The sequence below is a fragment of the Mesoplodon mirus genome (genome assembly GCF_964341445.2).
Source record: "Mesoplodon mirus genome assembly, chromosome: 7".
NCBI classification, from domain to species: Eukaryota; Metazoa; Chordata; class Mammalia; order Artiodactyla; family Ziphiidae; genus Mesoplodon; species Mesoplodon mirus.
Genome location: NC_138983.1, coordinates 65,234,636 through 65,250,431, shown reverse-complemented (window position 1 = coordinate 65,250,431; position 15,796 = coordinate 65,234,636). Strand labels below are relative to the sequence as shown.

The 15,796-nt window shown below is 46.2% G+C and overlaps 1 protein-coding gene across 2 annotated transcripts in view; it reads right to left on the bottom strand.

Annotated features, from left to right (window-relative positions):
- Positions 1 to 15,796, bottom strand: part of PARVA (parvin alpha) — a 188,507-nt gene that overhangs the window by 68,500 nt on the left and 104,211 nt on the right. For both annotated transcript variants that reach the window (XM_082629278.1, XM_082629279.1), the window contains 3 exons: positions 11,637 to 11,726; positions 11,486 to 11,556; positions 8,554 to 8,656 (listed from right to left, as the gene is read on the bottom strand). In XM_082629278.1, the coding sequence (XP_082485404.1) occupies positions 8,554 to 8,656; positions 11,486 to 11,556; positions 11,637 to 11,726 (264 nt within the window). The remainder of the gene's footprint in view (positions 1 to 8,553; positions 8,657 to 11,485; positions 11,557 to 11,636; positions 11,727 to 15,796) is intronic.

Sequence of the window (15,796 nt, the reverse complement as noted above, 5' to 3'; positions counted from 1 at the left end):
AGGCTTATCCAGATTTTTAAACTATGCAGACCAAGAGGATTTGCTTGAACATTTAGTTAGCCATAATGTTCAACCTGAAAATCTATTTCCTTATCTTACGACATTAGCTTGTATATCCAAAACACTTATAATTGTGATGATAGCCATCATCTCTGACTTGTTCCTAATACCATGTCTTTGATATTTCACTATGTAATGTGTTCACTGTTAGGTTTTGTATAAATGGTCTTTATCATAGTTAGGTGGTTTCCTTTTCTTCCTATTTTACTTGGGATAGCTGTTGAAATGTATGAAGTATTATTTGACATCCACCGATAGATTCAGTTTTGCTACTGAAATTTACATATGTACTCTACCACTTTTTTATAAAATTGAGAATACACAAACATGGAAAAACTTCAAGCTGTGAGAATTAAGTCCCCTCTTCCCATTGCAGTCCCAAGTTCCCTAGTTCCACACCATAGAGAGTTTATTGTGACTTACCAGAGATATTCTCTACATACTCAATTGTTAGATGTGTCTCTTAATGCACACGCACAGTGACATATATACACACACAGTACTGTACCATACTTTTACTTAGTAACACACTCTAGAGAGCTTCTCTACTACTTATAAATAAAAGAATAAGAAAAGAACTTTCTGCTATGATGGAAATGCTCATTTCTGCACTATTCAATATGGTGGCCACTAGACACATTTGGCTAGGGAGCATTTGAAATGTAGCTGGTGTGACTAAGTAAACGAATTTTTAATTTTCATTACTTTTAATAGCTACATGTGGTTAGTGGGTGCTGTACTGAACCGCTCAGCTGTACAGCTGCACAGGCCATCTTCCTGGTTTTACAGAAGAGTGACCTGAGCTGCAGAGAAATGTTTTAGTGGCAGAACCAGGATTGGAACTCAGATCTCCTATCTTTCTCTTCATTCCTCTTTCAATTTTAGCATAGCTGCTACTTCAGCCTAAGGACTTTTTTGGGTGTAGGGTAAGCGACTCTCAAAACCAATATCAATATGACCAAACCCTTCAAGATGCTGCTCTTCCAGGGACTCATGGAATCATCCCTATTTAACATCCATCACTTAGGGTCAGCCTGGTTTACTTCAGCTGCTCATTCCCTACATCACTAGGTTCTCTTAAAGCTTTTCCCCATCTATACTGCCACTCCTCTAGTTCGACACCATTATTATCTTATAAAAGGATGCTTTGCTGGTGTTTCTTCTACTGCCTCTGAGCACCCCTCCTGCTGCTCCTATTTCAGATCATGGTGTTTTGCTCACAAGCCATCAGCAGTTACCACTGGGCACTGAATATAGTCTAAAAGTTTTACTGCAAGGTCCTCTATAATGCAAGCTCATCTTATTTCTTTAAACAAATTTCTCATTTTAGAATTGTTTTTAGATTTATAGAAAAGCTGAAATGGCAGTTCAGATAGTTCCTACATACCCTAAATCCAGGTTCACCTATTGTTAACCTCTTACATTACTACAGTACATCTGTCACAACTAATGAACTGATATTAGTACATGACTATTAACTAAACTCCATATTTATTTGGGTTTCACTAGTTTTTCCTTAACATCCTTTTTCCATTCACACCTATTCATCATTACCTGCCTCATGTCCTCTGTTCTAGGATCATTTTTTCAGAGATGTCTGGTTTTTCAAGACCTTGACAGTTTTGAAGAGCACTGGGTTTTTCCTATATTTTTCTCATGGTTAGACTAGGGATTTTGGAGAGGAAAACCACAGAGGTGAAGTGCCCTTTTCATCGCATCCTATCAAGGTCACATGCTATCAACGTGACTTATCAATGGTGACGCTCACTTTGATTTGGCCAAAGTAGTGTCTGTACGAGGTTCCTCCACTCCATACACTAATCATTGGAAGCCAGTCACTAAATCCAGTCCACTTCAGGGGTGGGGAGTTAACTTCTACTTCCTTCAAGGAGTTATAAATTAATAACTTATTTGAAATTACTCTGTAAAGAAGATTTGTCTCTTCTCCCTCATTTATTTATTCAGCTATTTATTGATATCAATGTTGACTTAAGGATATTTATTTTAGACTTTGGGTTATAATCCAATATTATTGTTACTCATTTTCTTGCTCAAATTTCCACCTTTAGCCATTGGGAGCTCTCTCAGATGGGCCCTGAACACTTTCAACATGCTGCCCCATAGATATATATTTTCCCCTAGTGCCTCTTTTTGGCACTGCAAGATGCTCCAGGCTCATCTGTATGCCCTGCTCCAGTCCTAGAGTCTGACGATACTCCAGAAGACCTGGTTTCTATTTTTGGAGACTGGAGTTAGAAACCAAGGTCTGGGTGCTGGTTCCCATCTTCTTTGTTAGCCCCACACCCCACTCAACCAGTGCTGATGGTCACCTACCCATGTGCTCCTGTCTCTATAACACTCTCTCTCCACTCACATCGAAATCCACAGGTGCTTACCAGCAACATTTTTTTACTAGAATGTTCTTCTCCTCCTTCATCTGGCTGAAATTCTGCTCCTTCCAGAAGGCCTGATTCAAAATGCCGCCTCTTTCATGATGCCTTTCCAAATCTTCAACTTGACAGCCCACAGCCCTTCATAGTACAGGTTGTGAGTTACCTAAAGGTGGCGCTGTGATGTATTTACGTCCGTATCCCTAAACTCAGCAGTAGGACATAGGAAATTAAATGGCTATTGCTTGACGAATATTAATTGACTAGATTAAGATCAGTGTAAGATGTACTCTTTAGGGTCTACCAGGGAAAAAGAAACACACACACATACCCAACACAAAACAAAAATCCCTCCTGCAGAACTTTTATGTCCAAGGGACCCTTCCTGGTCTCATGCCCGAAGAAGATACCCTGTTTCAGTCATATGTTATTGCGAAAACCAGAAGAGAGAGCCTTATGACTCCCATCCCTCAGAAAAGGCCTTTTCTGTTCCCAGTTACATGCACATGTTCAAAGATTAGGATCAGGGGAATCTAACATGCCATAAGGCAAATTGCAGAGCTGTCCCAAGTCAGGAAACCTCAATAGGAAACAGGCAGCACAGCCCATGGTCAGATGAAATGATGACCTGGGATAGGCATTTCCCTAGAATCCTTTGCCTCCTGCCTTTCTCACTCAGTCACATCTACCGCCTAGGGGATGTGAGGTCGGGGATGCAAATATAGCAAGATGACCATGGATGCACCTGCATGCTGAGACGCTGGGAAATGTGTCCCAACTTCAAACCATTCTGGGACTTTTACCCCACTTATTGGTGCACTGGGGTAAAAGAATACCCGGGGGAACCGAGGATATTGCATCTATCAGTCGCCCTGAGAAGAGGCTAATCTGGGATAAAAGATGAGGTGAATTTCTGTCAGGGGCTAGGGAGAAACTTCCTCTTCATTCTTGGGGGTGGGGAGTTTTTGTTCTGAGGTGTGGAAAGGGCTGGAGCCATTGTCATGAGAGGATGGGGGTGGGCACCATAAAGAGGCAGGCCCAAGTGGCCAGCATCTGACTTTTCCCAGGCGGTGACACCAATGGTACAGAGAAATGGCCAGTGTTGGGAGGAGCAGTCCTTAAAGTAGAAGTTGCACCCTCTGGTCTTCCTGGATGATGCTGACACCCCTTCCCTGAGTTCCCTGCATTCACCTGCCACGGCAGGCAGCTCTCAGCAAGCTGACGTTTCCTATCTCAGGCCCTGAAGCACTCGCCTTCTCTACCAGGAGTACAATCCAGGGGTTCTTAATTCCTACACAATCCTCAAGCACACAGTGATGGGAGCCATAGGATAAATGTCCCTGCTCCCTGTCCTGAGTAAGGTGATTTTGAGGGGTGGTGTCACCTGGTTTCTCAGAGGGATCCCTGCAGCCCTGAGCCCTGGTTGCAAACAGAGCTGTCATCCTTATTCATGCACCCTTAATGGTGTTACTCTCTTCCTCTCTTACATTCCCCACTTGATCACCTGTACTTTCTAAGATCACCCCTCATATAAACTTCCTCCACTCAAGTCCTTGTTTCAGCATCTGCTTTCAAGAAAATCTCAACTCAGATATGCTGCCAGCGCAAGAGGGAAGATGCAGAGAACAGAGGCAGCAGTGGGCAGCTGGGCTAGGCAGCTCAGAAAGAAGCACCTGGGGGAGGCTGCACCAGAAGAATTTCCCAGACTTGCCTAGGGACTCAGAAGGGCAAGTAGACCGGGCACTGATGCTGAGCAAGTAGCATCTGGTCACACAGAGGAGCAGCAGGTATGATGTCGCCCTCTCAGAGCTCATGATCAGAGAGCACCCAGCCAGCCAGTCCACCTGTCATCTCAGGGACGCTCAACTATTCAGAATTTCACCATAACAATAACACACATGCACCTCTGGCCCAGAGATCCCTGCCTTGGCATCTTGTTCATTTCTGGGTTGAGTCCTTGCTCCATGATGTCATCAGCATGGCTTCCCGGATTCCAGGTCCATATCCTGCTCCCGAGATGTGACTCGGCATATCTGGACTCCTGAAGGTCGCTATGCCATTTTAATTTTTTTCTAAATGCCAGTATTTCATAGTTAGTTTACTAATCCCAAACTCAGCCCCCTCCTACTCTCCATGCCCAGCCCCAGTACAATTTGAAGCTGAATTTCTGGAAATGATCATGCCTGCTTCATCTTAGTACCATCAGGTAATAGTACTGTACCTACACATGGATGTTTATTTGTGTGACAGGTAGCCAGTTAAAAACACCAAGTAATATGCCCAGATATTGATTTCTAAACACCATTCTCTAATAAAAGAAACTGGGGCTCCTTGGAGAAGTAGTTGATTCTAGGGCCAGAGTAAAAGTGAAATATAAGATGAGCCTGGAGCATCTTATGATATGAGAAAGTAAAGAAGTGCTTGGGCCTCCCTGGTGGCGCAGTGGTTGAGAGTCCGCCTGCCAATGCAGGGGATACGGGTTCGTGCCCCGGTCTGGGGGGATCCCATATGCCGCGGAGCGGCTGGGCCCGTGAGCCATGGCCGCTGGGCCTGCGCGTCTGGAGCCTGTGCTCCGCAACGGGAGAGGCCACGGCAGTGAGAGGCCCGCATACCGCGAAAAAAAAAAAAAAAAAAGAAGTGCTAAGAAAAAAAAATATGGCGCAGCACGTCCAGGAAGTGCCCAGGAGCCAATCTGAAAGAGCTCCTAGTGGTCAAAGGGGGAAGTATATAAGCAAAACATGAATAATGATAACATTGATGATAAACTAAAGTATAATAAGTATCTTTGTATCCATACTGATGTAAATAAATAAGTAAATGGGGGACAAGGGACAACTTTTCCTTACAGAAGACTTCCAGTTAATAAATGTGGAAGGAATAGGAAACTAGAGAAAACCTCCACGAGGCCACCACAGTAATAACTGGCAGACATACTCCACCAATTACAACTAGTGGAAGGAGTGGAAGGAGAAGCAAGATATTTGCAAAGTCTTAAAGTATCTCCCCACAGATAAATTAATAACAAAGAGAAAAATAGCAACTTTACAGTGAAGGAATCTGGCAGACACCACCTTAACCGAGCAGTCAATGTTAACATCAGCAGTGATAAGACATGTTAACATCGTGTCTGCCCTGATATGATGCCCTGAGGACACATCAGCTCTGTGGTATCGTTCCCCAAAACATATCACCTTACTTTAATCGTGAGAATACATCAGACAGACCGAAACTGGGGGAGATTCTGCAACATAACTAACCAGTCCGCTTCAAAAGCACCAAGGTCATGAAAGACAGGAGACTGTCCCAAACAGGAGGGGACACAGGAGATGTGACAACTGAATGTAATGGGCCATCTTGGGTTACCTCCTAGAACTGAGAAAGGACATGAATGTAAAAACTGGTGAAAGCCAAATAAATTCTGTGATTCAATTAAGCATTGTCCTGAGGTTAATTTCTTTTCTTTTAAAAAATTTATTCATTTTAATTTATTTATTTTTGGCTGCATTGGGTCTTTGTTGCTGTGCGCATGCTTTCTCTAGTTGCGGCGAGTGGGGGCTCCTCTTTGTTGCAGTGTGCAGGTTTCTCGTTGCAGTGGCTTCTCTTGTTGCGGAGCACAGGCTCTAGGCACGTGGGCTTTAGTAGTTGTGGCGCATAGGCTAAGTAGTTGTGACGCACGGGCTTAGCTGCTCCGCAGCATGTGGGATCTTCACAGACCAGGGCTCGAACCCTTGTTCCCTGCATTGGCAGGTGGATTCTTAACCACTGTGCCACCAGGGAAGCCCGAGGTTAATTTCTTAGTTTTGATGCTTGCCCTAAGGTTGGTAAGATGCTAACATTAGAGGAAGCTGAGTAAGAGGAGACAGGAACTCTCTGGACTGTCTTTGCAGCTCTACTATAAGTCTAAAATTACTTCAAGGGGCTTCCCTGGTGGTGCAGTGGTTAAGAATCCGCCTGCCAATACAGAGGACACGGGTTCGAGCCCTGGTCCGGGAAGATCCCACATGCCGCGGAGCAGCTAAGCCCGTGTGTCACAACTACTAAGCCTGCACTCTAGAGATTGTGAGCCACAACTACTGAGCCCGTGTGCCGCAACTACTGAAGCCCACGTGCCTAGAGCCCGTGCTCCGCAACAAGAGAAGCTCTGCAATGAGAAACCTGTGCACCGCAACGAAGAGTAGCCCCTGCTTGCAGGTACTAGAGAAAGCCCACACACAGCAAATAAGACCCAATGCAGCCAGAAATAAATAACATTAAAAAAATTAATTAGTTAATTAAATTAGTTCAAAATAAAAAAGTTTTAAAGAAACACTAACAAATGGGCTATGGGTTTAAGTGTTAAGACAATAGTGAAATATAAAGGACATCTGGGAGAACTTCAGAGTGCTACCAAGGCAGGAAACAGCTTAATGTGAGAAAAGGATTTTGGAGCCAGAGAAGTTAAGACAAATGACGAGGTTCTGAGCTAAGGAGGAAGCAGTGGGGCTGGAAAATATTGTTGAAAGCCATCCCTTACCTAGCACACAGTGAGCCAGGCACTTTTCCAAGTGCTGCACATGTACTAACTGATTAAGAAATGGGACAGGGCTTCCCTGGTGGCGCAGTGGTTGAGAGTCCGCCTGCCAATGCAGGGGACACGGGTTCATGCCCCGGTCCTGGAAGATCCCACATGCCGCGGAGCGGCTGGGCCCGTGAGCCATGGCTGCTGAGCCTGCACGTCTGGAGTCTGTGCTCCGCAATGGGAGAGGCCACAACTGTGAGAGGCCCGCGTACCGCAAAAAGAAAAAAAAAAAGAAAAGGTAGAGAGGTGTGAATATGCCCGGCGTATGTCATAATGTGGTGATGGTGTTCATAAACATAACAAAACCACCAATGAAATGACGAAAGACACTGACTGGGCACTCACTGTGCATCAGGTGCTATTCTCAGCACTTTACATGGCATGAACCACGTGTGTGAGTGGTCAGAGGTGAGGCTGACAAGCCAGCTGGGGATCGGATGATGAAATGTTTTGAATGTTGTACTCATAGGCCTGGACTTTGTCCCACAGGTAGGGGAGAGTGAATACTGGCAAGATGAGACTTGCAGTTAAAAAAGGTTCCTCAGCTAGCCGTGTGGGGAACGGGTTGGAGGAGGTGAGATGGGAAGCAAAGAGGTGAGTTGGGAAATTGTTTCAACAGTTCAGACAAGTGAAAATCGCAGGGAGGAGGAATGCGGGAGAGAATTCTGAGCAAGAAACGGGCCTTGGAGACCCCCCGCCCCGCCCCACAGCCATGGGGTGGGGCAAGGAAGAGGGGAAGGGGTTCTAGTCACTCAGAGGGGCAGGAACATCTTCAGGAAAGTGGATGAGCTCAGCTGAGGTGCACGCAGGTGGAGGTGCCGAGTGCAGTGGGCAGCTAAGAATGAAAGTCTAGAACTTGGGGCAGTGGTTAGGATGAGAGAAAGTGGGGTGCAGAGAGGGGAAGTCCAAATCCAGTCAAGTTAAATCTGTCCTTTCATCACTAACCTCACCCTGAAGTCTCCCGTCCCCGCCTCCTCCACACTTTCACACAACAGGTATGAACGGATACAGGGACACATACCCTTTCAGACACAAGTTACCTGGAGATGCACAGGGGCCAAGCATCATAAAGCACATACTTCTGCATACTTGCATCAACCTAGAGAGAGATACACAGGGGAACGCACACACACACGGGGCCATAGATCACAGAGGTACACATATACACACAAACACACATACATACACACAGGTCCATAGGCGAGAGGTACACAAAAGCATACATGCATCTCCACACACATGTAAATAGACCTACAGAGGTCAGAGGAGCTCAATTTTCTGGAGAGGGCGAGGCATGTATTCCAGGGTACAGTGGAGTCTTTCCATGATGATGACCCTCAGCTGTGAGGGGGAGTATCCCCATCTGGTCACAAAGACTCCCTTTGCAATGCATTCATGTAAAACATTCCAAGAGGACATCTAACTGATCTGTTATCCCATGCAGGACCCATTCCTATTCCATTCCAGGTGGACTGCTGTGAATGGAGAACAACTCTAAACTAGGAGATTAAAGACATCCACTGCAATATTCAACTCTCCTCTTACCAAAAAGCTTCTGCAGGACTTGGCCATCATATAAATCTTCAGCCAGGTCTTTCACAATGATCCTTTCTCCAACCAAAACATCATTAATCCAGTCAATTAATACCTACAGAGAGAGAGAGAGAATAAGAGAAGAGTCATGGGGTATTTTCTTATAGAACAGCTTTCTCATCCTGGACAGTTAAAATTTAAATGAACTTCAGATTTTGAAAGGAACAAAACTATCCAAATGACCCAGTATGTGGACAAGTAGCTGTGAGTGGGAGCCCCAGTGGCCCTGTTAACTTTCAGGAATGAGCTCTTCTAGTGCTGATGGCACCAGTGTCTCTGCTAATACCTCTGACCGCTGCCATTCCTTCCCCGAATGGCAAGCAGTGTTTCCACAGCGCTTGGCTGTGTGGTTTTGTACCGGCAAGAGTATGGGCTTTAGAGTTATGCAAACTGAGGTTGAAAACCCACTTTACCTACTAATTAATTTGTGCATCTCTGGGATCTATGGACATCTGTGTGTGTGTGTGTGTGTGTGTACCTCTATCATCCATGGACCTCTGTGTGTGTACCTCTGTGACCTATGAATCTAAGGCAAGCTAGTTATCTGCTCTGAGCCTCTGGTTCCCCACCTCTATAACTGAGGTTGAAGATACCTCCCACACTAGGTGGTAGAAGAGAATTACAGGAATTCCCTGGTGGTCCAGGGGTTAGGACTCCGTGCTTCCACTGCAGGGGGCATGGGTTCGACCCCTGGTCAGGGAACTAAGATCCTGCATGCCGTGCAGAGTAGACAAAAAAAAAAAAAAAAAAAATTACATGCGGCAAGGACCAAACGGTCAGTAAGGGCAGATTTTATTCATAAATAAAGCACTCTCCCATTGTGACATCTGGCCAGGTGGTTACTGTGTTCAGGAGGGGAAATCAAACACAGAAGTAAACATATCTGCCCAAGGACAGAGGTAACCATGAGCGGAGATAGGAATCAGACTCTTGTCCACCTCACTCCAAAGCACACATTCTCCTCCCGGCACCAGGCTCCCTCTCAGTGGGGCTGTGCAGTCTCCTGCCCTGTCTGTATCTTAGCCCCCGTCATTCCCTGAGAGTCCTCCGTGCACCAGGCATCCAGCAGAGGCATTCCAGGTGATGTCTCACCCAATTAAACCACACAACACCCGAGAGGCAGGTAGCATCTGGTAAGGAAACTGAAGTCTGCACAAGGCCATTGCCTTTTTAATTTTAACCTCTTGTTTTGCTTATGAAGATATTATTTATATAAAATAAATCAACTAATTTTAAGTACACGGTTTGATGAGTTTTGGTCACTGTACATGGTTGTGTAACCACCACCACAATCAAGACACAGAACAGCTCCCTCTCCCTAAGAAGGTTCCTTTGGTTTCTCTGTGCTCCGTCCCCTCCCCTGATCACAGGCCTCAGGCAACCACTACAGTTTTGCCTTTTTGACCATTTCACCTATATGGAACATCATCTTTTGTGTTTGACTTCTTTGACTTGGCAGAAGTAATTGCCTTTACAACACAGGTGGGAGCTGGGCTAGGTTTCCATCCCTGGCTGGAGCCCTGTGCCTTCAAAGCACATTGTTCTACTGTCCTAAGGCAGGAGCTTCCTTTTTCCCTTCCTCCCTCCTTCCTTCCCCTCTCCTTCCCTCCCCTCTCTTCCCCTTCCCCTGCCTTCCTTCCCACTCCCTCCCTCTCTCCCTCAACCATCCATCCATGCATCCATGAATGCACCCATCTATGCATGGATTCATCCATCCAACATCTACCCACCCAGCGTTTATTAATACCTGCTGTATGTCATATTCTGTGCTGGATCCTGGGAGTACAATGATGAAAAAAAGAGACAATCTTTAACCCCAAGCAGCTCACCATTTAGTGAAGGAGACAGAGAAGTACATGAGTAGTTGTAACGCCATGTGGTGACTACAGTGGCAAAACTAAATGCATGAACCACAGCAGCACAGAGAGGGGCTGAGTGACAGCCCTGGGGTTTAGAGAAAGCTTCCTGGAGGACGTGACCCAACTTTGGCTTCAGGTGAAGAGCAGGTAGAGCCCCTGGGGGCAGGGGCTGCATGACCAAAGGCCTGGTGGTGGCAGTGCCGAAGCAAGCACGGTGCGCAGGTGTGTACGGGGAGCCAAGCCGGACAGATCTGGTGTCCTTGTGTTGCCAGGCAGGGATTATCTGAGGCTAAAGAGGCAGCTAGAGCACGGAGGCTTCAAACACCACCCCCAGCACTGTGGGCTTCAACCTGCAGTTCTTAGGAAACGACATACAGGTTTTGAACAGGAAAATGATATATTCAGATTTGCATTTTGAATGAATCACTCTGGCTCCCAGTGCCTTTTTGTTCTAAGTGCAGCTTGAAGAAGATGAAGAAGAAAGACACAGGACAAGGAATCAGAAGGGGGATGAAATGAACATCTTTTGAGGGTGACCATTTGTCAGCCACTGTGCCAAGTACATTATGCACAGTATGTCATTTCATCTCATTCATTTCTGTTTGAACCTCATCTCCTCCACTCAGCTGTGACCATAAACAAACCATCTGGCTTTTCTGAGTCTCAGTTTCCTCATATGTAAAATGGGGATGATACGAGATCTTACTTCACAGGGTGCTTCTGAGGGACCTTGAGAAAAGTGGTTAAAGGACTGTGTGAGCTCTAGGATCCTGGCAAGTGGGAACTGATTTGCGCTAACTTCTCCGGTGCTTATGGTCAACACCATTCATTGGGCACTTGTCATGTCCCACTTCTGTTAACGTGTAGATGTCCACCTACTGGACCGCGAGCTGCCTGTGGGCAGGGACTGCCATGCCTTTCTATTCTCTCCGCAGTGGCTCGTGTGGTGCCTGCACAGGGTAGGTGGTCTAGAAACACCTGTTGAGTCTGGGAGGCACCTGAAGCCCCTTCTAACTTCCTCTTACCTTTATCAGTTCTTGAAGTTTGGGGTCGCTGCGTGAGTTGGGATCCACCATTGTTCGCACTTCGTTCTCCTCTTTAAAAAGAAAAGACAGTCAGCGGGGTGGTCCCACCTGAAGGCATTAGGCTAACCCAGAGAAGAAGAGACCCCATTACCCAGCATTGTGTCCTCAGGGTCCAGCTCGAAGGGGATGGGGCTGAGGGGCAGGTTGATGGCGTTCATGCCCTCCTCCTGAAGCTCTGACACTGCAAGAAGGAAGCACAGAGTCACACTGTAGCCCACAGACAACAAGGGGTGGGGCTCCTAACAGTCGTGTTCCGTATCAATGTGGATTGAGAAATAAAAGCACCAAGGTTGGGCTTTCCTGGTGGCGCAGTGGTTGAGAGTCCGCCTGCCGATGCAGGAGACACGGGTTCGTGCCCCGGTCCAGGAAGATCCCACATGCAGCGGAGCGGCTGGGCCCGTGAGCCATGGCCGCTGAGCCTGTGCGTCCGGAGCCTGTGCTCTGCAACGGGAGAGGCCACAACAGTGAGAGGCCCGCGTACCAAAAAAAAAAAAAAAGCACCGAGGTTAGCCTATAGCTGTGACTCAGCCTGCATCTGATTCCTGCCTCTCCTTGCTAAAAGGACCAAACTGTCCCCTTCATCTCACCTCCTCTGACGGTCACCTCACTCGCTTTCCTGGAGAAATAGGGCACAGAAATCTGCTCCTTTCGGAAATGATCTCGGGATAAACAGAAGGGAGGTGGGCACTGCAGTCTTCCTTAAGTCTCTGCCGTTGCCTCCGGCCTGTCCCTCCTTCCAGGGCTTGCCATCTGGCGCAGTGTGCACCTGACAACTCTTTGTTGACTGGATGAACGAGGTCCCCACGTGGAGGCTACATTTATGTTGTGGATCATTTCCATGCTCAGTTCAACCCTCCTCTGACTTCTCTCCTGATTCGGCTTCCCTGAGTATTTTTCTGATTATCCCGCCTCCCTCCGTCACCTGGCCCCAGCTGCTGCTTGAGAGGACCTCATTCTGGCCTCTCCCTGGGCTCTGGACCTGTCCCTCCAGCTGTAAGGAGTCATGGGCCCTGCGGCCAGGCACCTCACCTCTCCAGGCCCGTTCCCTCAGCTGAACATGAAGAGCTGGACAGGATGACCAGTACGTTCTTTCTTACTTCCCAAATCTTAGAACTCTATGATTCCACTGTTCTCAAGAAAAATAACAAGAGGTCCATGACCACTGAAGACGTGCAGCCTGCCGCCTCCATGCACTGAAGCCTCACATGAAGCCTCAGTAAAAAATAAAAATCCCCACCACAAAACCAGTTGTGTGATGGACCCTTGCTGAGCACTTACCTTGGATTTTTACCTCTCCTAAAAGCAGTGGCTCAAATCCCCTCACCTCTACTCAATTCCAGTTTGAGTAGTTACTTTGCACCAATTAAGCACAGAATGACCATTTTCTCTGAAAGCATTGATAACCAAAGGGTTCTAAAATAGCTGATATGGCAGCTGCAATCAACCTGTAGTAAAAGCAATGTCCCATCTTTCCATTTTATTTATGTTTATTGACTATGGCCTCACCGCTCGCCAGCATATACTTGCAAGAACTCTTAAGCACAAGGCAGTTGCTTACAAAGAGTTCTTTCGTATTAGCAAACTCACTGATTGTTGCAGCTGGACAGGGAACGAGATTGCCTAAGAAAGGGAGTGAAAAACCCACTCTGCCCTAAAGGACACAACTCGCATTATGAAGCTGGTATTTAGTCCTGTTGCTGTGGGATCTTGACATTCATACGGGATATCAGCCAGTCACCATCTTGAATCTCCAAATCCACAGACACCCACCGCTCTGTATAATTCCCCCCACCCCCATAAAACATAACTGAAAAATGTAAGTGACACCTTCAAGGCTTAAATGACTCTACAGGTATAGGATTGCATTTGCTTTCCAGCGAAGAATAACTGCTTCTTGTCAGACTCTATAGTGTCTTCTAGCACTCCTCCTAGGACTAGCAGTTTGCTTTCTTTTCCAGGCTGTTTCTTACAAAGAAGCAAGATTTCCACTACTTAACAAGCACTGCTACGCAAGCAACGGGTAGTGGAAATAAAGTCACGTTTCAGTGTGGGTGTGAGACTGGGTTTACTGGCCATTGAAGAGACTAGCTCTAGCTGCCATCTATGTCTCCTTCCCGTGTCCGCCCCCCGCCACCACCCCCGGCCAGGTCTGTGCTGTCCAATACAGTAGCCATTAACCACATGTGGCTACTGACGTTTAAATGAATTAAAAATTCAGTTTCTTAGTTGCGCCTGTCACATTTCAAGCGCTCAATGGCCCACATGGGGCAAGTGGTACCACACTGGACAGTGAGAATGTAGACTTCCTCACAGGAGATTCAGTTGTATGGCGCTGTCCTAGGTAATCCCATAGATCCAAATGCTAATGATGCCCATGTTTAAATCTCCAGCCTGATGTATGCGTTATTACATATTTTTAAAATTAATAAGATTTAATTATCTAAAACTGAATTCAAGGCAACAGAATCAGGGATAGGATAAAAATGAAGCATCTTCCTAGATATTTTCCATGTACAAAACCAACCAAGCTTTGACCTAATTTATTCTCTACTGTATTTTTTTTTTTTTTTTTGCGGTACGCGGGGCTCTCACTGCTGTGGCCTCTCCCGTTGCGGAGCACAGGCTCCGGACGCGCAGGCTCAGCGGCCATGGCTCACGGGCCCAGCCACTCCGCGGCATGTGGGATCCTCCCGGACCGGGGCACGAACCCGTGTCTCCTGCATCGCCAGGTGGACTCTCAACCACTGTGCCACCACGGAAGCCCTATTGGTTTTATTTTACCCAGCATCACTGGGTTGTGAAAACAGAAGTCAAGCCATTATTAAAACAAAACCCAGAAGCAAACAAACAAAAACAAAATCTCCAGCCTAGGCCTGACCCTGAGCTCTAGACTCAATGTCTCCTCTTACGTCTATTAGTGGAGATCTCAAATTTACACATCCAAAACAGAACTCGTGATTTTCAGCACCCTCACCCCCACCATAGCAACACTATATCAAGACCTGCTCATCCCCTACTCTTATCCTCCTCAGTAAATGGCACTATCATTTGCATAAGGGTTCAAGCCAAAATCTGAGGAATCACCCTTCACTTCTTTTCCTCACCATTTGCAGCCAATACATCGGCAAGTTTTGTGGGCTCCACCTCCAAAACAGGACCCTAGACCCTATTCCAACCACTTCTCACCAGCCCCCACCACCATCATCCTGGTTCAGGTCACCATTATCTTTCACCTAAATAACCAGAACCACCTTCTAACCATCCCACTGCTTTCTGACGCATTGTCCCCGCCCCCGTCTACTTCCTATAGCGCAATCAGAATGATCTATAAAGATATAAACAGGATCATACATTCTCCTGCTTTAAGCCTTCCTGTGGCTTCCCATCATACTCAGAATAAAACCCCAACTCCTTCCTAAGACCTACAGGACCCTCTGATTAGCCCCCTGCCTCCCTCTTGTATTGTATTTTCTCCATAGCACTCAGCATGATCTGAAATAACTATTATTTCTACATTTGTTAGCTATCACCCCTTAACAGAATGTAAGCCGTGGGAAGACTGGCACTTTTTCTCTTTTGTTTGTTATTAGTCTCCAAAGAGGAGCCAGACTGCCTAGAGTCAAATCCAGGCTCTATCACTTACTAGCTATGTGACCTTGGGCAAATTCATCAACCTCTTATACCTCAGTTTCCTTATCTGCAAATGGGGACGATAATAATATTGCCTACCTCCTAGGGCTGTTGAGAAGATTAAATGAGTTAATATATGTAAAGCACTTAGAAGAGTGTCTGGTACCTGGTAAGAGCTATGTAATTATTTGCTATTATTACTTAAAATGGTAAGCACTCAAGAACCATTTGTTGAATAAATGAAAAAAACTGTTAAGACCACCCTTCCACTGCACAGGTTGTAAGCTGAAGCACAATTTAGCCAAGCAGTGTATAGGATGTAAAGAAGGATTTCATCCTGTCCTTCGGGGGAAAAATTATATTTGGGCCTGACCCTGTGTGTGCATGTGTGGGCACATTTCTAGGGCAGCATTTCCAGCATACATTTTGTAAAGAGAAAAAAGCTGCTTCTGTCCCAAGACTTGTACAGCCAGAGCCAATTTGTGAATATAGAGATATTTACACCTCTAACATGTGACTAGAAATGCAATATTTGCAACCGAATATAAAGGTGGGTCTGAACGGGATCTCTTTTTCTGTGTAGATCATTGTCAAAAATGTTTTCAGATGAAAAATTCCCAG